At 46.7% G+C, this 23,138-nt stretch overlaps 1 protein-coding gene across 1 annotated transcript in view; it reads left to right on the top strand.

Moving 5' to 3' along the window:
- The window catches only part of LOC144723910 (uncharacterized), a 34,912-nt gene extending 12,346 nt beyond the window's left edge, over positions 1-22,566 (top strand). The window contains exons 3-7 of the mRNA XM_078602687.1: positions 8,545-9,049; positions 17,846-17,955; positions 18,391-18,651; positions 18,805-18,975; positions 22,408-22,566. Coding sequence (XP_078458813.1) covers positions 8,545-9,049; positions 17,846-17,955; positions 18,391-18,651; positions 18,805-18,975; positions 22,408-22,566 — 1,206 coding nt within the window. The remainder of the gene's footprint in view (positions 1-8,544; positions 9,050-17,845; positions 17,956-18,390; positions 18,652-18,804; positions 18,976-22,407) is intronic.
- The last annotated feature ends 572 nt before the right edge of the window (positions 22,567-23,138 follow it).

Below are 23,138 nucleotides of genomic sequence, written 5' to 3'. Positions count from 1 at the left end.
ATGTTTGTCAAATGTGTGGCTAAAGACGATGACATCGTCCAAATAAATCAAACATGTCTCCCACTGCAGACCCATTAACACCAGCTCCATCAACCACTGAAAAGTGGCTGGAGCTGCATTCAAGCCCATCGGAAGGCAATTAAACTCAAACAGTCCTTGTGGCGTGCGAAAAGCCGTCTTTTCCCTCGAAGACTCGTCAAGGGGAAGCTGCCAGAATCCCGAAGAGAGATCCAATGTTGAAAAAAACTTCGCCCCAGACAAGGCATCGAGGGAATCATCCATACGCGGAAGTGGGTACGCGTCTGCGACGGACACCTTATTCAATTTACGAAAATCGACGCAAAATCGCAGTTTCCCATCCTTCTTTTTCACAAGGACCACCGGTGCGCCCCATGGACTATTAGACGGGGATATAATATCAGCGGCTAGCATATCCTCCACTGCCCCGCGAACCTGATCCCGCTCCGTCGGACTCAACCGATGCGAGTTCAACCGAATCGGAGCGGCATCCCCCGTCTCAATGTAGTGGGAAAGCAGGGAGGTGCGTCCTAAGTCAAAATCATCCTAGCTGAACACGTCGGAATAACTTAGCAACAGCGCGCGAAGCGCAGACCGCTGCTCCCTGGTCAGGGACGAATTCTCCCCGCATAACTCGGCAACCCAATGGTCATCCTGCCCCGTAGGCCCCGAAACCCCCCCTACCACGTCCCGGCAGACCCGGTTGTCATGGGTCGTGAACGCGGTCGTGGCGTGAGCCACAACCGTTCCGGCCGGGACACTGACATTCTCTGCACTCCCATTTAGCACCTGTAAGAACGGGGGCTGGCCCGGCCGGACAATTGTTTGTGCCCCAACCAACGCCGAGCCGCCCGTTATAGCCGTGGACGGCGATAACAGAACCCCCGCCGCCCCCTCAACGCCAGGTACTGGCTTCTGATATCTCAACGGGATAAGCATCTGTAAACCAGGTGGAATGTCAACAGATACCTCGGACAGCGCCTGCACCTGGCAAACAGGGGCAGACCGGCCCCATGGTGACGGTAGGAACAAAATTTTACGCCCCCCCGGTAATTCAACGCAGTTTTGATCAATCCTTATTTGAATGGGCATTTTTGCCAGGAAATCAGTCCCCAACAAACAGGGCACCGCGAGGGACCTAGAGATCAACACGGTCCCTGAAGCCGACACCCCCCCGGATGGTTATGTTGATGTCCACCTGGCCCACAATGCCCATACTTCCCCCATTCGCCGCAATGCATGAATCATAAACCACTCGCACTTTCCCTGGCGGAATGCCCAAAAGATGGAAAATGACATCCGAAATAATGGTCGCGGACGCACCCGAGTCCACCAAAATACGCACCTCGACCCCCTGAATGGAACCCGGTACCGTGGGCGACCCCGTAGCGGCCGCAACTACCCTGCGTGCCAATCGGCACCATTACATCAGCGAGCGACCCGGGTCAACTGGAGGCACCTTGTTGTTAACGACACACGGACCGCGCGGCGATGGTGATGCATGAGGTGACAGGCCTTGCCGGGTGTCTGGTGCGCACCGACTTGCCTGTACTGGTGGGTCTTTTCGTGCGGCGTCCGTGGTCGAGGCCTCCTGCTGGGGCAGACCCGGGATGCGAGCCCAGCAGTCCCTTGCGAAGTGGCCCTTACGGCCGCAGCGGAAGCACTCGACATCGTTCCGACGCGCGGCACACCCTCTGTCCTGACGTTCCCGCGCCGGCGGCGCGGACCTCGGCCCCGTCCCCCCCCCCGAGCAGGCCACTGGGCGGAGGCGGCCGTCAACTCCTGCGGTCCCTTGTCGTCAGGAACGTAGATCGCCTTCGTAGGATCCCACCCCGTAGCACCGCCTTCAACGACGCCCCCCCCCGTCCAAGCCGACACCTGCTTCCAGCGTCGGAGATTAAATTGTGCGTCCAAGCACTTAGCCACCGCCCGGGACGTCAATTTATCATGGCTGCACACCGGCATGGGGATCCCAAGGTCTCTAGATAATTCAAGCATCTTGCACAACACCAGGGGCTCCAACAAATCGGGCTCCGTCTCAGGGTATGCCGCCATCGCTAGTTCTAGAACTGCGCCTCTGTAGGCCACCGGCGATTCCTCAGGCGCCCGCTGGCGCTGAAAAAATCTCTGATGGGCGTCGTCCGGAGGCTCGTACGCATCCGCCATCTCCTCGAAGACACCCTGCAGCGTCTTCTTCTTGTCGGCCTTGATGGAGCGGAAGAACCGGACGGACTCGTCGTCGAGAAGTGTTGGTAAGACTTCCAGGGCCTCTTCCTGAGCTGTTTTGACATGCCGTTTCACTTCTGACACCAATGTAATAAAGGACTCTCTCTCAGATGTCGATCTCCGTTGTCCTTTATTGGGTTCGTAGAATCTCCGTACCACGGCGTCTCGCTCAGGCCCGCATCCCGCTCGACGACCTCTCCACAGTCCTCGGCTGCCCCGTTGTGCAGGCTCCCTGCTGTTCCAATATGCAGTCTCACTGCTGCCCCGTCAGGCGATCCTTGCAGCCACACCGCTTCCCCGCTCTCTAGCGTCACTGCTGCCCCTTCCACAGCTAGCCTCTCACTGCCCCGTTAGCTCTCTAGCGTCTGACACCGATGGCCGTCGGTGTCGACGTCTCCCACCGCGTGGCAACCGCGGCACTCTCTCCCTCTTGCCCAGCGTGGCCTCCTCGTATTTCACTCCATCTCAACTCCCCTTTCCCATTCCGGTTCTCTCCTTAAATCCTCTCCCCCCATGTGACCCTAACTCCACCCACTCCCCACGTGACCCAGACTCCACCCCCCCTCAATTCTTGCTCGCATTACAAATGTATATACTTTTTCCAGATTGAATTACTGAGGCTAGACAGCTGGGTGTTAAGGTGTTTTCTGGTGCACTTTTATCCCAGTAGGAAGTGCGAATATAGAAGTTGTAGAGAAGGTGTATTCAATTACTAATTTGCATCATGCTGGAGATTGTGAGGCGCTGACGAGATGCAGGGGAACTCCTCTCAGTGACTCATACGTGTGGGGGGGCGCTGGATTGGGATACGCAATTTGGTAAATTAGAGTTCTCATCCCATTATATGTGCAATTAATTCCTCTCAGCCACCAAATACTTCATTCTAATGGGACCTTTTTGCCATAACAAAATATGAAAAATGAGAAGTTTTACCCTTTCTGCTCTGCACAGACACTCATAAAAAGATCCCATGATATAGCTGCTCACCGGGAGCTATAAATGGTCAGATACGTGCATTGTCTTTGTACTTTTCGCCTTTTGGAGTTCTCTGGTCTGACACTGGTGAGACTAGGCCATAAAGAAGGCTGTCTCTGGTGTAGGCCAATCAGTTTCAAAGACAATGCATATATTATCACAGCATGTTTGTTTGCATGTTCACCACAAGTACGTGTGATTAACGCAAACTTGATTCCTTGCAAAAGGTATCTATTTGGTGTCTGAACATTTTAACACCTATTTTATTGCCAGCAGGGTAACTCTTGATTATTAATGATTATGAAGGGTAACTCCTATTCTTATTTTTCATAAAGTCTTCATTGTTAATAGGATTCATTCGTGGTATGGTTCCTCTTATCCATGAAAGTAACAGGGAAAATGAGACAAAATCCAATAGAGGGGCAGTGGAGGCGCCATCTCGTGTGCGCTGCCTCACATGTGCAGCACTATGCCACGTTCATAATCATCTTCATCATCACCTTGTCATCACCTTGCCATCATCACTATACCACCACCATCTTCCTTTTATCATCATCTTCAACATGATCTCTTTATCCATAAACTTCATAATTAGCCTTTGTCTCTAAACAATGCCTTCACCATCACTCAGTCTTCGCGATGACACGACCCATTTCACACTTGTACGTGAAAGCATCACCATCTGTTAACGTCAGTGGCGAGTGACATCTGAAGTGGCCCTGCTCTCTCCCCCCATCGCCACCCTTCCCCACCACCCCCACTTCAACCGGTAACAGCATGGTGAAGTATGGTTGACCAGCATGGTGACGTATGGTTAAATAACAACCGCAATTCGCCACTTAGTGGCCTTGATGTCACCACGGAGCTCATGACAGGCTAGGTGCACTGTTAGGCTCGCTGGCAGGTCATGGGACAGATCCAGATGTTACTGGTGGACTTACTGGGAGTATGGTTGAACATCCTCTATGACCAAGGCACTGTGAAGAGGCCTTTATGCAGCAGTGAATTGGCAAAGGAATGTAAAGTATAGTATCGGTTCTAACAATAGAAATTACATCACAAGCCATAAAATGGTTGAGTTCCATTCTTTACGCTGTGGACACGTTTTAAACAGGTATCGCAGGAGTCACGTTCTTCAAGCTGTCATGTGAAAACTGGCTGCAAGACGGTTCAGCTGAAGAGACGTTCTCCTATTCATACACGGCAAGGTCCGGCAACACCGAGTTCAACCTATTCAGCACGCACCTTCACCAGACACCGAATCTCCTGTTGCCCGCGGGAGATCTGGACGCCCAAGGGTTACTGGATCTCCAAGCTAATGTGTGCAATTCTTTTGGAGCTTGTTCATCAGCATCAATACTTGTGAACGTGAGTCATAAACATATCTTGTAAAATTATGAATAGCGCATGGTATCCTTCACACTTTGGTTTTGGCAGCCAGTTTTTTTTTATTCATAATTGATATTTAGGTTAGGCCACGCTGTCATTATCGCCCCATCTGCACATGACTTCCTCCCCCTCCACTGTTTTCCCTCTCGCCACCTCCTCAGTATCTTGATCCCACTCTCCCGGTGCTCCAAACCCTCAGCATTCCTGTAGCTGCAACCCAACATTTAAAGTATTTGGCTGCTATAAATGTCAACATAAGCCACTTCGTTGAGCTGTCATTTGTGGCCAGGTCGCTTCTGAAATATAGATAAATAGCTCAGGAGGCCCTACCTGGTAAAAAAAATTAGTTCATAAAAAAAGAATATCTCACATTGCTATTTCTCTGCTTTAAATTGGTGAGCAATTAGTGGATGTTTGCATCCCTAAGAAGCTAAGAGACCAAGTTAGCAGAATGGTTGTAAGTTTCAGGAGTAACTGTGTCAGACCTTGGTTAACTATGTTCTTAAAATGTTTTGACGGATTGAGGAAGACTTGGTACGATGTTTGCCAATATAATTTGTTTAACAGGTGACGCGTCCTTCAGTGGAAATTCTGAAAAACAATACCCGTGCAATGCTGGCATTTGGAGGAAAAATCAATGATCTGGTGCTCCAGGGCAGTGCCCTTCTGCCCGGGATCCTATTGACAGTGTTTGCATCTTTAGAAAATACATCAGTGGATCCAGAAATAAATGAGGTACTTGAGAAATCTAAATTAATATTTTCAGTTTGTGAATGCCAATGTTTTAATATTGACACACACATGCACACAAATATACAACTGGCTGCAAAACATATGCGTTGTTGACGCGAATTCGCCTCCTGTGTTTGAACACTCTTCATTTCTATTGGATTACCTAATCCTAACAATCTTGATTTTAAGGTTTCGTAACTGCAGGAATTCATAGTCTTTGGTTCTTTCGGTAAAGTCACCGTAGGTATAAAATAAATCACGACATTTCGGGCGAAACACAAGCGCCCGTCATCAGGTGGAACAGATACAGCAGGAGAACTGCTGACATAGGAGAACACAGCACAAGCACCACAGTCAAATCACTGTCACTTAGTGTCAAAGGATGGTCGTCATCATCATCTGGGATTAAGTAGCACAGAGGGGGTTTACATGGGTTGAGTATGTGTGCAGGTGGTGGAGGACAGCGACCAGGTGAAAAACCGAGGTGGTAATTGGGTGCTATGAATAGTCCTCCGAAGTCATCAGAGGTCTGGTAGCGATTGTACAACCTGCTGTAGGATCAAGCATAAGAACTGAATGGCAAAGATGATATTAGTTGTGTTGACCTCTTGACCTTGATATACTGCACTCCAATACTCCTCCTGGCAAATTGGAAATACAAATTGTCGATAAATTGTGCCGATTTTTTTTATTTAGGAAAGTTTTCTTCCAGTGGCATTTGTAAATAGAAAATACAATCCTTCATGAATTGGGTCCATGATTAAATAACTGAAGAGTGTGCTCAATGTGTTGTTCCACAATGAGACTGTACATGTGGTTAATGCGGGTGTTGGCTTGTGTTCACTAGCTCCAGAAAGAGCTCATCAAGATAATGATGTCGATCAGCGTACCCCTGCAGAATAAAAACTCAATTTCTCAACTGGCATCATCTTTGAATTCCATAGTTTCATATTCAGGCCCAAGTGACCAGGTCTGTATAAGTGATACATGTGTAGTGTCTTGATATTACTCACACCGACACGGAGTAACAGGTCACCTGCTTACACTTTATTAATCCTACTCTTGCACCCGTTGCAGGCACTCCTATGACTGCCTTCCACTGTCACCACACACTCTGCTTCTACTACTACTCTGCACCCCACCTATTCCACATCTCACCTACTCTGCATCTCACCTACTTTGCACCTCACCTCCTCCGCACCTCACCTACTGTCTCCCATCGCACCGCTGCCCTCTCCTACGCTGCCCTGTACCCACTCACCCATCTGTCCCGGGCTGGGGGTGTTCAGCCAACACCCGCCCGGTGACAGCGTGAGGGGCGAGGTCCCGTTGACGGCTCGAGCGGCAGCGGCGAGATGTCTTCACTCTTGGTCCCCAAACAACTCCACTTTGCTCACGCACACTCCCGCTTATATACCCCTCCTCATTCAGAGTCCTCACGCGCTCCCCACTTAAGCTGTCGCCTCCACGGCGCCTGTTGCACTCATTAATCCCTTATCATCACCCCCATTTCCCGTCTCTCCTGCGCCAACCTCCTGCCCCAGCGCGCACACCTGGTCGTCCTCGATTGCACCCGCTTCTCAACCTTAATAACTGTGCGCACTGCGTACATCTCTACTCTACACATGCACCACTGTAAGCCAATATGTTCCTTTGATATATACTGTGTGATGTAGCAATTTGATTAATTCATATGCCTGTCCCACATTAGAATGCTTTAATCAACACTGCAACAACAATTTTGCAACAAATGAAGGTGATGAGAAATGTGCAAAGGAAGTATATAGCGAAGGTCATTACAGGTAATTGGTATGCATTTTATACACAATTAAAGTAACAATGTTGGCATGACCAACTGCAGATTCTAAATGTATTTCAATTACTGAAAGTTAAACTTTTTCTAAAGACGTAACTTGAAGGGAATAATAATTGTGATTTTGTGACTTGGATTGAGTTGTGTCTTTATATTTGGCAGACATCTTTGAAATGGGTGCAAATGCATTTCAGATGCAATTGAATTTACAAAGTGATGTAAACGACAACCAAATATCATCTTTTGCAAAAAATGACTCATATTTGGTAAGTGGTTATTTTATCATTGTATTATTCATAGTGGGGTTTTTTCTTTTTTTCTTAAATTTTTTTCTATTTACGTGACTTTACCGAAAGAACCAAGAATATGAATCCCTGAAGTCACGAAAGTTTTAAGTCTAAATTTATTATTCTGCTTACATTGTTGTATATCTCCTTTGCCATTAATGTTGCCAAGTAAATATCCCATGCAATAGGTTGTAATTGTAAATACAGTGGCTGCTTCCTTCATTGTAACTACTTTTGATATCAGTCTGCTCATCCTTATTATGTTTACTTTTATGACAATTTAATCTTACATATCTTATTCCTGTCATACAATAAGTTAAATAACATTATTTCTGAAAAGCTTTAGTCAGCTTTACATAAAATTAGTGATTCGCTCAGCAACTATGTCTGTTGCCACTTTAAAATATCTCTTATCCAAAACTGGAAGGCACTCATCCTTGCCCACTTTTTAAACTGCTGCATCAGGAGCGCAAAAGCAGTGACCTCGGGATTGCAGGTCCAATGTGCTGAAAATTACACGATGGCAGTATCCCTAAAGTAAATAATAATTAAAAAACAATGTTATAGAATAATTTTCATAATTAGCAAGTGCAAATAAAATGTATGTTGTCTCTGAACTGAGTAAACATTGTTCCACTGCTAAGTATTCACTGATTTTAAAATGTGTAAACATTTTTGTTTTTCTCAGAAAAATACCTTCGATAATGCGTACAACACATTGCTGCTGATTGGAGAAGTGGAAAGTAAAAATTCTGTATCTGGAGAGAAGGCCGTCACGTTAAATGGTAACAATATGTCTCTAGTGATGCAGACAGTTTCTGAGCAAGCCCTCCTCAACTCAACCTGGAAATCAATAGATGGGAGTGATGCTTCACTTATTGGGACCAATAGTTCAACATTATTACAGCTGAAGGACAAAGTAAATGTCCAGGTACAAATCATTAACATATGTTTATGTTTATCCAGTATATCCAGTGATAATCATAATTTTAAGCCAACTAATTTGATGTGAAATCTATAATTTTGATAGTATCAGTGGAATGTATTTTTACATACTGTTTGTGTATATTTTTATGTAGGAACTGTATGTGTTCTCTTTTCAAGGTATGTTCATTTGTAGAAAATCCATTTTTGTGGGATAAGAAATCTCCCGTGAACAGTTCGGTGGTCAGCTTGAAAATTAGCATTGCTAAAAAACGTATCAATGTTACCTCTGCAATAATCAAGGTTACAAATCAAAGAATTGTAGGGCAGGAGATTTCACTGCCAGTACTTACCACAAACGACACTGTGCAAGGTAAAGCATTTGTCAATGCAAACAGTGGAATGGTCATAATATTGGATTTTCTACCGACCAGTGACATTCTGAATGAAGTGGAGCTCTTACTACGCTTTGAAAAACAGCCAGAGTTTGAGCCACTGCTCTATGACTTCAGCTTTGTTGTGAATTCCAGCACATCGGGAAATGACAAACTGCATCAGTCTTTGAACACGGGTGGATTCGGATTCAAAAACAAGATGGTGAATAGTGTTCAGGCTCTTCCTCGATTTTTCATTCCCAGTAATGCAACTCAGGTAGGAGTTTATCATATTGCTGCCCTCTATACAGGTAAGCGTAAAAAATATCTTACCTTTCAAAGTACCATAATTTTTTGTATGTTTGTGTGTGTGTGGACGTGTAACGCTTTTAACTGACAAACTGTTGGGTTTACGTTTCACAAAATACAGACAACAAACTAAGCCCCTAAACGAAAACTCGCTATGTTTTTGCCCTTGGTCAAATATAAACTAATAAAATCAAACTTGATTTGAAGCTTTCGTGACTGCAGGAAATACTCTTTGGTTCTTTCGGTAAAGTCACGTAGAAAGAAAATAAATTTAATAATAGAATACGACGTTTCGATTGCAACACAAGCAACCATCATCAGGTATAACTAAATTTGAGAGAGAGACAAAACACAGACATGGAGACACACAGACAGACACACAAGCAGAAAGAGACAACACAGACACAGAGAGAGACACACAACTTAGACAAACAGAGACCCAATGCCTCTGTGTCGAGGCCTTACATGAAGAGAGAGGGGGGGGGGCAGAGAGAGAGAGAGGTGGGTCTGCTGGGGCAGCTGCTGGAGCAGAGAAATCAGCATGTCAATGAATCCACCCCGAAGCAACTTAGGGAAAAAAAATCGAATGGCCCTATGAGAGCCTGGTAAATTTTAGAGAGATAAATAGTTTGAGAAAACAAAATTTACCAAATCTTTTGGAAATATAATGTAATGCAACACAAACTTTTTAACTTTTTAACTGATCGTGGCACCAAAGCACGCATCTGCGCATGCGCAGAAACGCGGTTGCCCATAGCAATGCACACGAGCTCGCTGAGTGGTGACAGGGAGGGAAGTTCTTCTTCATGTTAAAAACACACAAAAAAACAGAAGCACAACACTGAGGTAAATCCTGAACAGCGTGATGTCCTCTTCTGCCCCCCCCCCACCCCAATATGTTCAGTTACTACTATAGAGTCAGTAGATACTATTGTTGTCAGTAAATCTACTAGAGTCAAGATATACTACTATAGATTCCGTTGATATAACTATAGTCATTAGATACTACTATAGAGTCGGTAGATACTACCATAGAGTCGGTAGATACTACCAGAGGTGTGGACTCGAGTCATGTGACTTGGACTCGAGTCAGACTCGAGTCATGAATTTGATGACTTGCGACTCGACTTGGACTTGCATAACAATGACTTTGTCCCACCTATGAGATGTGGACTCGAGTCATGTGACTTGGACTCGAGTCAGACTCGAGTCATGAATTTGATGACTTGCGACTCGACTTGGACTTGCATAACAATGACTTTGTCCCACCTCTGGATACTACTATAGAGTCGGTAAATACTACTATAGAGTTAGTATTGAGTTAGTAGTTACTATAGTCAGTACATACTACTATAGTCAGTAAATACTACTATAGTTAGTAGATACTGCTATAGAGTCAGTAGATACTGCTATAGTCAGCAGATACTGCTGTAGAGTCTGCAGATACTACTATAGGGTTAGTAGTTACTGCTATCGTCAATGGATACTACTATAGTCAATCAATATTACTATAGATTCAGTAAATATTACTATAGTTATTAGATACTACTCTAGAGGCAGTAGTTACTACTATAGAGTAGGTAGATACTACCATAGAGTCGGTAGATACTACCATAGAGTTGGTAGATACTACCGTAGATACTGCTATAGAGTCAGTAGATACTGCTATAGTCAGCAGATACTGCTGTAGAGTCTGCAGATACTACTATAGGGTTAGTAGTTACTGCTATCGTCAATGGATACTACTATAGTCAATCAATATTACTATAGATTCAGTACATATTACTATAGTTATTACATACTACTCTATAGGCAGTAGTTACTACTATAGAGTAGGTAGATACTACCATAGAGTCGGTAGATACTACCATAGAGTTGGTAGATACTACCGTAGAGTCGGTAGATACTACTACAGTCAGTAGATACCACGACAGTCAGTATATACTGCTGCAGCGTTAGTAGATACGACTATAGAGTAAGTAGATACTGCTTTAGAGTCAGTAGATAATACTATACAATAAGTAGATTCTACTATAGTCAGTAGCTACTACAGTATTCCGTAGATACTACTGTACAGTCAGTAGGTAAAACTACAGTCAGCAGATACGAATATAGAGTCAGTAGATACTACTATAGTCCATAGATACTACTGTAGTGTATGATGGAGGCGCACACCTTCTCTGCAGGCAACACGTTTATTAACACAATAACACGCAGAATGACCAAAGGGGGTGAGTCCCGGCTAACTATATCTACACCTTTTGTCGGAAACTACGATCTTTTCCTCAAGCCCTGAGTCCCGCGCCCTGGCTACCAGCTTACTCCCGCTCGCTCCGCCACCAACAACCTCGAACCCCTTCCGGCCCCCGCCCTCAACCTCTTCCGGCGTGGCCCCGCTCTTCCCTTCGCCGCGCCCCTCCCCCCGGATACAAGGAGGGGCTCCACACATACATTACCCCTCTTTCCTGGTACTGCTTCCCTATAGCGACATATTTTATGATGCTATATCACACCCCCCCCTTTGTAAAATTCCAGCCGTCCCGGCTGTCAACAGCCCAGAACCCAATAGTGTCCCCCAACAATAAATAACCGGCGACCGAATAATAAATACCGTATATACAGTTTACGAGGTGGGGGGGAGGGGGGGGCGGAAGAGAGAGATTGAAGTCAATAACAGGAACAAAACAAAAAAAAATATCCGAAGTGTTAGGTGTGGGACTTTCCTGAGAATCACCCCCCCCCCCCGGATGCATGCCTCAGCTCGTCAGGAACACCCGACACTCGACCTGTATGTAATGGGGATGAAGGGATTTCTCACGGAGCAACAAAAGGCTTAAGGCGCGAGGGGTGCACAAACCAACACTGGCGACCAAATCGAATTTTAACACATTGCGGCCTGTCGGCCTGAACCATGTCGACCGGCCCTCGCCAAGGTTTGTTAAGCTTGGGAAAGATACTCACAGGAACCTGAGGGCAGTGCAACCAAGCCCTATCACCCTGAGCCCATGTTTTGCCGGATAGCCGAAGCCCCCTTAGCTGCTCATTGGCCGACTGCCGTAAGGCCGAATTCTCCCTAGAAGTCTCCCGTGCCTCTGACACCCTCTGAAGGGTAAGACGCATGGGCTCAGGCATGTTAGCCTTAGTCTTATTCAGGCCCGTGTTCAGTTGAACCTCGATCGGGGGTTCCTGCTCCCTCCCATACATAAAAAACGGCGAGTATCTGGTAGAAGCGTAGGGAGCCATCCTCTATGCCAGAGAACCCCAGGAACGTGCGTGTCCCAGTCGGTCTGAGACTCACTGACCTGCTGACTCAACATTGAAGTTAAGGTTCTGTGCAGTCGCTCCACCATCCCGTCTGTCTGGGGATGATAGGGTGACGTTTGAACATTTTTCGTGCTCAATGAGTCACATATTTCGCTTAATAATTTAAATGAATTTTTTTCCCCCTGATCAGTGAGGAGGTGCTCCGGGGCCCCCTTGTCCAACACGTAGCCGTGGAGAAACGCCTCCGTGATAGACGCAGGCGACTGGTTGGGAAGCGGCCAGGCCATCAGCAAGCGGGAAAAATATTGCACCCTGACCAATAAATATCTATTTCCCCGCGGTGTGGTCGGAAATGGCCCAAGAACGTCAAGCGCGATGAGCTCGTTAATACGGGATACGCGAATGGATTGCACACACTCCTTCAGCACATCACTCACATCTCCTGACATTCCTGGTCAAAAAAAGTTGAGTTTGAAGGTTGAAAGCATTTTGTGCACGCCAAGGTGCAGCAGCTTCTCATGCACCGCCCAGATGATCTTACTCCTGAGGACAGTGGGCACCACAATGCTATAATGGTGCAACCCAACATCCCAGTGCATCAAGAGTCCCCCTTTGAGGATAACTGGAGTCACCCCATGGGGTTTTGCCCCCCCCCAGGCTCCCTGATACGGCGCCACAGTTTAAATAAGGAGGAGTCTTCCGCCTGGAGGCGTCCCCACTCAGTATGTTTGAGGCCGAGGGTGGCATCACACACGTCAGGATCCTGGAATTGTCAGGGGTTTGAACCTCCACCACCGCCACCACAGGAGGAGGCACTGCCTCGGCGGATGGCTTGCAACGACCCGAACCAGAGAGACACGCACTCTTGTCGCTCAGTGGTAAGCGTGATAGCGCATCCACATTCGTGTGCCGCGCATTCTTATGGTAAGAGACGTTAAACGAATATTCCTGGAGGAAATCCAACCATCGTGAGAGCTGGCCAGATGGTTGATCAATGTGTAGCGCATACTGGAGGGCGGCGTGGTCGGAGCACACCTCAAAACGCCTGCCATACAGGTACGGTCAATATAGCTACACACAAAAAACTATAGCCAGCAGTTCACGGCGCGTGACACAGTCGCGCTGCTCAGCAGGGGACAACACTCTGCTGCCATATGCCACGACACACTCTACCCTGTCGACAATTTGGGATAACACGGCACCAATTCTGGAGTTGCTGGCGTCGTTGTCAAGAATGAAGGGCAGCGAAAAATCGGGGTATCGGAGGGGAGGGGCGTTCACCAGGCATTCCCGGAGCGCAACAAATGTGGCCTCCTCCTCCCCCCAGCGGAATTTTTGGCCTTTGGCCGTCAGGACGTGGAGTGGTTTTGCAACAGAGGCGAAGCCGGGTATGAAGCGCCGGTAATAGGACACAAACCCGATAAAGCTGCGTACTTCACCCACCGACTTGGGGGTAGGCCAAGTGCGCATGCACGCAGTTTTATCCGGGTCCGTTGCTATTCCCGCCTTGCTAATGATGTGCCTCAAGTATTGAAGGGACTTTTACAGCAGGTGGCATTTCTGTGGCTTAAATTTCAGATTAGCCGCTTGCATCTTAATAAAAACCGCGCGCAATTATGCCAAATGCTCCTCGAACATGCGCTAAACACAATGGCGTCGTCGAGATATATGAGGCAGGAGTCCCATGAGCCTCTGAAACGTCGCCGGTGCCGAGTGAAGACCTATTGGAAGCCGATTAAGCTCAATTAACCCTTGGAGTATACGAAAGGTGGTCTTAGGCCTTGAGCATTCATCCAAAGGCAATTGGCAGAATCCCGATAACAGATCCAGTGTCAAAATAAAATACGCCTCCTCCAGAGCATCAAACGAATCATACATTCGCGGAAGGGGGTACGCATCCTCCACGGAGATTTTATTAAGCTTGCGGAAGTCGACGCAAAAGCGCAAGCTCCCATCATGTTTTTTAACGGGCACTATAGGCACTCCCCACTGACTGGTGGATGGAGATATCACATCTGCAGCCAACATTTCGTCGACTGCCTGCCACACATGGTCTTTTTCTGTGGGGCTTAACCGATAGGGATTTTGCCGAATGGGAAGGGCATTACCCGAATCGATGTGGTGGCTTAAGAGAATGGTGCGGCCAATATCAAATTTACTTTTACTGAAAACATCAGAAAATTATCGTAAAAGCGCATGCAACCGCTTCCTCTGAGCGTCAGACAAATCGGGGTTTCCAGAGCAGAGTGCATCCATCCAGTCGTCATCATCACTCTGTTTCTGCTCCATAGCCGACACGACTCCTATGCCACCAACGATGTTTCCCTCGCAGCCTATGTGTGGGCCAGTACAATGCCCGCTTGCACAACCGACGCCTTTGACCTGGCGATAATGATTTGAATAACAGGCTCTTGGTTGCTAGAAACCAACGTTTGAGCCCCAAGGAGCGTCAAGCCCTGACTTACTTTATTCGATGGTCCCAACAGGATCCCTCCCGCGGTCGCTTCCCAGTCAAGCTGTTTGCGCAGCAGTAAGAGAACAAGCATTTGCATATCGGGGGGGATTTTAACCATTCTACTTGCCAATGCCTGGACCATGGCGTTAGCCATGCACAATCGAGTAGGGGATAAAAGAAAGGCGACATGATGGCCCGACGGTAACTCAAGACATTCTTGGTCAAAAAGGATCCGTAGGGGCATCTTTCCCAGGAAATCTGTCCCCAGCAGACAGGGTATGGCCAGGGATGTCGAAACTAGAACCGACCCCATTAATTTAATGCCAGCAATAGACACCTCAGCCGAGATCTGGCCAATAATGCCCAATGACCCGCCATGGGCGGTGAAACATGGGGCCGCAAAGGAAACGACATTTCTAGGGCAGAATATTGTAAACCAATTCCGAAATAATGGTAGCGGATGCTCCTGTGTCAACGAGCACACGTACCTCCACCCCCTCTATCGTTCCAACAACAGCTGACGATCCCACCACCGCAGCGACCACCTGGTGGGCCAACTCCGACCACTGACCAGGACGGTGTAACCAGCCATCTCCCGGCGGAATCGCAACTACCCACCCCATGCCCCGGCGAGAGCGCCCGACGCCCAAACGTGATGAATGAGGTGTTTACATGGGTGGAGTGTGAGGTGTACCACAACTCGCCTTAGGGCCAGACGGAGTTCAGGGGGTCCGTGGAGATGGCGAAGATGGCCCGGAGAGTCCTCTTGTGGCGCAGCATCCTGATGCGACGTGCATCGGCAGACCGCAGTTGTAGCAGCGGATGGGGCCACACCCCTGACGAGAGAAGGTCCCTCGCCGCCAGTTGCATCCCCCTCGTCGCTCCATGTTCTCCCTCCGCCAACCACCCCCGTCGACCGCAGCACAGGCCTGGGTGGACTCAGCCTCTTCGGGTACACCGAAACCCTCAGATGGTGCAGTGCACGCCACCACTTGCGTGCGTCGTCGTAGATTGCAGTGTGCTTGAATGCACCGTGCAATGTTGAGTGATGTTAAATCGTCGTCTTCTGTAGCTGGCAGGGCAACGTTTCATCGCCAAAGCTTATAAACGTTATAAAACTAAGGAGTCAATCCCGTCGTGTTCCATCTTCGGAAAAGCCGCCTGCGCCAGCGCCAACAGAGTGCTGTGGAAGGCGAGAGGTGTCTCGGCCTCCCCCCGCCTGAGCGCGGCAAACTTTTGATGAACGTTCGATGGCAGATCATAAATTGATGCCATCTGCGCGAAGGCCATCGGCAACATGGCCCTCTCCGCCGGTGGGACGGCGCAGAACGCTGCCAAGGCGTCGTCGTCCAAGGAGGCGGGAAGTGTATGCAGCGCCTCCGCCTCCGTCCAGTCCGCCAAATCACAGTTTACCTTGAAGCGGCGCTGGAAAGTGTCCCAATCACCTCCCGCCGCTGTAAACTCCTTAAAGAACGGCAACCGGTACTTGGGTGATGGAGCTCCACAGGCGGTTTCAGCAGGAGTTCCATTTTGGCAGGAGTTTCATTTTTCCCGCCCGGGCGCCAAAATGGTGGCCGTGCGTGAGGGCTGCACAGCAGGAGATTCCCGCGTGGAAAGCAGCAGCCGGCTCGACTTCCTCCGCCTCCGGCACCCCAACTTCTACAGGTGGCTCCTCCTCGTTGAGCCCGGTGAGCAGCGCCGCTGCAGCCACCAGAAGCTCGGCGATGCGGGCACGACACGACCGGCGCACTCCCGCCAACGGTGGTGAAGCGAATACGCAGTGGGCGTCCTGCTGTTCCGCCGGTAGCATCGCCTCGCTCCCCCTTTCCGGAGCTGTTTGTGGGACAGATTCTTCGCCAGTGGCGGCTCCTGCAAAATCTCTCAGGGGGGGCAAATGTCTGGATGATTGATAAGGATAAGGTCCACCCATGCAATGGATAAATTAACAGCTTAAGCATGTAAAGGCAACTTCACTTCTTTAATATTAATGAAAAATAAAGTGACTCTTACAATACATCTTGTTTGTTTCTATACTCACTATTAAAAAAACCACTCAAGTTTATTTTATTAAAGATTCCACTAGGTGGCGACAAATTATATTGTTGGATGAAACGTGCTTACGTATGATGACGTAAGCACGTATGATGACGTAAGCACGTTAGGGCGAGCCCTCCCGGAAGCCATAGAGAATGCCTTGCAGCGCCCCCGTTCGAAAAAAAACATCTTTGAATGTAAGTCTATGGGACCACTCGGGGCGATTCTCAGCTGGAGGGAAATCGCCCAAAAAGAGGTGGTACTCCACAGAACGTAGCATGACGCTGATTGGACTATATCCAGAGGCACAGTGACGGCTAGCGTAACTCTGTGGTTGAATGACATTGGTGGTGCGTCGCCCAATCGCCCTAATGAAGAAACCGCCCCTGTTCTTCGCCGTCCTCATTTTGGCACATGGTCTCCCGCTCGCTCCGCCACCAAAAACCCCGAACCCCTTCCAGCCCCCGCCCTCAACCCCTTCTGGCGTGGCCCCCACTCTCCCCTTCGCCGCGCCCCTCCCCCCGAATACGAGGAGGGGCTCCACACATACAGTACACCCCTTACCTGGTACTGCTTCCCTATAGCGATATCTTTTATGACGCTACACTACTATAGTAAGTCGATACTATTACAGTCAGACGCTACTACTATAGTCAGTAGATACTACTATAGAATCACGAGATACTATTGACTCTATTGTATGTAGGGTGTGTAGGTATATATGTCTACAAAATAAAAACTGGCTGGGGGTAAAACATTTTTTTAAGGGAGGGGGGATTGACAATTTTTGGGAACCTTTTTAGATCAACTATTTACCCCCCACTTTCTATTACTTTTTAATTCAGGACTTCTGCACAATAGCTTGGTATTTGTGTATGTATATGTTATGTTTTTTTAAGAAAAGACACGTTTTGAAAAATATTTTCCGCTTGGCAAAGCCAAGTACTTCCTGCTAGTATTCTACATAACATACTTTATGTGCACAACAACATTATTGCATTGCAATTGGCACTAATTTCTCCTTATGTTTCATGTTATTTTGCAGGCAGTGACAAAAAGCTTGTCATTAATAAAAAAGTCAAAATAAACGCATGGACAATAGCTTGCAAATCGAGGGACATCTCCGTTAACGAGTGGAAATACACCTCGGCACAGGTACGTTTATAACAATATATCATTTTACCAGGTTTTCTATATAAGATCGATTATCATTATGATTTCATATTGGTACACTTGAGCTAGAGTAGGCTCTGGAAGTAAACATTTCAAGCAGGATTTTTAATTGTACGGGCCGAATCTACTTTGTTATTCATTACATTTCACCAGATTGCTTCTAATCCTGTTCATAAAACATAAATGCCAAGTTTGGATAATAGTAAATTATCTCTTATATGCCACGTCTTATTTTAAAATCTTTTCCAAGAATCGGAGGAGACATTTGTATCGGAAGCAGTGATTACTCGCTGTCTCTATCACGTGCGACTGATTTTTTTCAATTGTTTAAATAACTGCAACATTTTTCACGTGAAGAGTGATATCTGTATTGGAATATGTGCAATAATTCAGTATTGTGGTGATATCTGGGAACAGGTTCACCCAAACTCCACACGTGATATGACAGTCTGTGTGGTTGGTGGAGACCAGAGCGCTGGTGATATAAATTTTGGTCAACAAAACGTATTTATTGCAGCAGAGTTTTTGACACCAAACCTTATTGATTTTACAAGTGTCTTCACAAAATTTGACCTGGAGACAAACGGTGCCGTTTTTGCGACTGTCACTGTCATCGTCTTGCTCTATATCATCGTGATGCTGTGGGCAAGAAACCAAGACATACAAGATCAAGATAAGGTAAATGTTATGTTTTAGATTTGCATCGTCTCATATAATTGCACGAGTATTTTACACTTATTTTTTGTATTTAAGTAAATATTGGTATATACTGTAACTAGCTTCTATACGTGGGTGGCACTGAATCACAATTCTTGCTTTTATTTCCTTCAGAACAAAGTGTTTTATCTATCGGACCTCGATGGAGACAATAAGTGCTGGCTCTTACTACGAGTGAAAACAGTGTCAGAAGAGGATTCTGGTACTCAGTCATGTGCCTACTTCAACCTGTACTTTCACGAGTCTGAACTCGGTACACGGGAACTCGCTCACCCAGATTTAAAGGTAATTTAAAATGCATTTTTGTTTACATAAAATTTTCAGTCGACAGCTCTGAGTGCTACCAATAAACTATATGGATAGCGGACTTATACCTTTAACCAGGTGCTGTGTAAATGGGATGCATATTCGTTGGTTATTCATAATTAATAAAAGCTAACACCAAGAAGCTGCTTTGGCAGTGCTGTAAATGCACTCGCGGCAAAAATAACTCTCCACTTCTCTAATCTATGCTCATACAAAGTACAGATGGCCCCTGCTTTTAAGACACTTTGCGTTCCTGGAAACATTGTCGGCAATCGGACCCTATGTTCCTATAAGACAGTTGAAACAGTAAAAACATCAGTTGCCGATGTGCTTTTCTTTTTACTAGCCATATTCAACAGGCTTTTATAGGTAATCACAAAAACACGGGAATAACAAAAGCTCAATCCCAAGTCATATTGGGAACCAGACTGACGCTTTTCAAATGTGTTCAATCATGTCGGAAGATGCGTCGTAAATAAAGTTTCTGTGTCGTAAATCGATTCATGATGGCGTTATGTCACGTGACGAAAAGCCAATGCGAGCAGGGTGGGGAATTGGTGGACCAACTCCACCCAAGACCTTGCTGGCATTGCTGTTGCCTGCCTGGCGCAGCTCCGTCCACTGCCAGGCCCTCGTGCGCCATCATCGCTAGTCTCCGCTAGCAACTCCTCTGGGGGCGAATCGCATGACCCTCTACCATGCCGCCGGGCTTGGCTGCGAACTCGACGGGCCCGCCCCTGGCAGGCTTCCATCTCTTCCTGAGTTTCCGCGTCCCCTGTACAGGACAGTGGTTTATCTGAGCAACGCTCTCCTGGAGGGTACTTCTCTGAGTGCACCAGCGTGCGCCACCAGTTTGTTATCCCACACCCCTGCTGGGCAACCAATTCGCACCTCACCTCACCCAGGGGTTAATACTCCACCCCTTGCGTTGAGTTGGAGGCGCCCGTGCAACTGTCGCTTTAGGTGTGTACATTTATGCGTGTATGTACCTATAGGTACCCTTACCCACGGGTGGGTATGTTTATATGTGTATCTCTTCACAGGGGTGGTGTGACCATAACCTATGGTCGGCCCCTCACGCCCACAGCAAATCTACTTTTCCCGCCTTTCCGCAACATCTGGCGGGGCGGGTGTGGTTATATTGGGCTGTGTCTGGTCTCGTCTGATAAAGGGGAACCGCTTTGTGGATAATACAAAGCACTCGCCGGTGGCCCCTTTTCGCGCGATGTAAGCACGGCCTAAATTGAGCTCCTCGTGCTACACCCATGGCGAATCTGCACTGTTCCTGCCTTTTTGCGAACTCTGGGGCGCGGAGCATAGTTATATTGGGCTGTGCCTCGTCTCAGCGGAAAGAGGGGTTCCGCTTTGTGCACGAAACTACTCAGCGGCGGCTCCTCTGCGAGCGGTGTGAGCATGGCCAAGTTGGCTCCTTGCCCCACGTACACACCCACCAATACCCCCTCAACCCGAGGTTATGCTGCCTTCCCACGGCTCAGGGAGACGGCTCCTCGGGGTGAAGACCCTATGCATTCCTCGCTGGCGGCAGGGAGAATTTTCTAAACTGAGGTTCTGTTCGGGCCGAGCTCTCTCACACCTTCCTGCTTAACAACAAAGGCAAACATCCCCAGTATAGCCTTAACATACTGTTGGGGCAAGTGCTGTTAGCGAGCACCTATAAAGGCTGCCACAACACACGAGGAGTTGGGTGGCCAACACCACGCCCGGCCACCTTTGTCTCCCGAGTGGCGATGTTACACATCTCACCAGGTACTCATTTGAGGCTGAGTCGACCTAGGGGAGGCCCAGTTTCGTAGCGCAGCACGCTAACCGCTACACTACCACTACAACAGTCACTTGCATACCCACAATGCACCAACAACAATATGAAGACCAAGACGACACAGACTGTGTAACTTTTAATCTCTCAATTCGGGTTTGGCTGGGCATAGAGGGACTTTCTGGGGTGACTCAACCGAGTCTACATGGCACAGTGGCATGAGAACCCATTCGTCCACAAACATCCACTCTATGTCCCTCGGCTTTCCTGGTCTATGCCCACTCTGGGCTCTAACTTCCTGATTCACTAGCGATAGGCAAGTAGTCGTACGGGATTTTGCCAGCACCAGTCAGTGGTCGTTCCCATGGGCTAGGGCACGGTCATTTCCATACTTCTGTTGGGGACCGCTATGTATTCGATCAGCAATGAACCTCGTACTTTAGGAAAAAACATAGGCCTCCAACTTGGAGTGACTTGACCTAAAAACCTTTGTCCAAGGTGTAGGGGAAGAGCGGTCCTAGCATGAACAGATAGTGATTGAGATAGACAGTGACTCATAAACAACGCCCCTCCGTTGCCAACACAGAGACCCCTAGCCCGATGATCAATGACTCTACAGTTATATAAACGTGCTAAATGTAGATTGTGGTAAACTGGAGACAGCCTGTATTTAATCAGCCATGGTTTTGTCAATACCCTACTGTATACTGTTCTGCTGTATGGAAGTGCCAATGACAGAGGTGGTGATTTTTATGGATTCAAGGTTTTCTCTGCCTACACCAAAATTGAGAGTAAAATAAGTTATGTTTGGAACCTAGGCCTATGAAAATTTTCATAGGGAGATCTTAAAGGGTGATGAATCGAAACATAAGATTGTTTTTTAAATCCAAAGTTGTAAATTTTTCCCCTCGCCAACCCAACATTGAGGCGCAATTCTTTTTCAGCTTGTTTGTTTTTTAGGCCCAGAAATGTTTGTATCTGGAAATCATAAAGGTTTCTGGATCCAGTTAGGAGGATCATTTGAAATAAAAAAAAACTTTAATTGCAGATTTTGGGCCACCCAAAAGTGTTGAGGAGCTATATTTTGTATTCTTTTTGTTTTAATCTATAAATATAAAGGTTTGTAGCTGGGTTTTCTTTAAAGGGTTTCACATAACCTCAGGGAAGTTCTTCCATGAGAGACACCTCCCCAGGGCCCTTGGGGCCACAGCTGCAGACCCCTGTCCATCAACACCAGGACCTGGAAAGGGTGCCAAGAATTGCAAGCAGGATGGGGGCAACGAATTCAAATTTAGTGAGAGAGCATGTCAATAATTGTGAATGTAATTAGGAAAAGAAGATTGCAATAAGAGTATGTGGCCAAATAATGCAGGATAGAGGAGGACATTTTACTTAAACAGGCACTGGGTTACCCAAAGGTTAATAACTAATGGAAAAACCTAAAGGCAGATGAAGGGATACTCTGAAATCAGAACTTGTCAAATGAACAACAACTGGTCAAAAGTTGTTGTATTCAGAAGAAGATATGGTGAGGTGCGGTGCCATCAAAAGCCATCGTCAATAAAAGCAGTGCTTGGAGTGGACAATTTCTGAATTATGACCATTACATTACTGTTAAATTTTGTATTTTTTAGGAATTTGAAACAGGCATAACATATAACTTCATATTCTCTATGCCTGAAAACTATGGAACACCATCTCATATTAAATTATGGCTCAAAGGCAACAATGCCTGTGATTCCTGGAACATCAGTGAACTGTCCGTGTTTGACCAGGAAAATGAACATGTGTGAGTACTATGCAATAGAAAATGGTGACTGCAACTGAAACAAAATGTGTTCTCAGCTTTATTGTACTAGTGGCACCTAAAAATTAATGCTTACAATTTTTAATTAATTACATTGTTGTCGCCCACTAAAATATCTAACGGTCAAGAGTAATTTTAGGTTTCTTTTTTACAGATATTTCTTTGTGGATAGTTCGTTTCCATCCTCACGTTTTAACATTAATTATTATCCTAAAATGTTCAAGCTTAGAGATGAATCTTTTCTATTTTCTAATAAGCTCCTGGTGAATACAGCCTTAAAGGGTAACTTTTCGGAAAGTCACCTTTGGTAAGTAAAAAGAGTTCATACATTTTTCTCATGAAATTTAAGTTGAAATATAATCTACAATAAATTGTGAAAAGCATATAAGCACAGTATACTGCATGCCTACTAGTCTCAAAAATATATATAATTGGCTGCATATATAAACCTTTTTGTAGTTGCATATTCAAAGTTAACAAAAGTCTTGTTCGTTTATAAAAAAAAAACATCTGCATCCTTGTGTTATGATGGACCTAAAGCATGCAGTTTTTCTAGTT

This window comes from Lampetra planeri, chromosome 19 (assembly GCF_965212315.1).
Source record: "Lampetra planeri chromosome 19, kcLamPlan1.2.h2, whole genome shotgun sequence".
NCBI lineage: Eukaryota > Metazoa > Chordata > Hyperoartia > Petromyzontiformes > Petromyzontidae > Lampetra > Lampetra planeri.
Note: the sequence above shows the minus strand (reverse complement) of the source record. Positions and strands in the feature narration are given on the sequence as shown.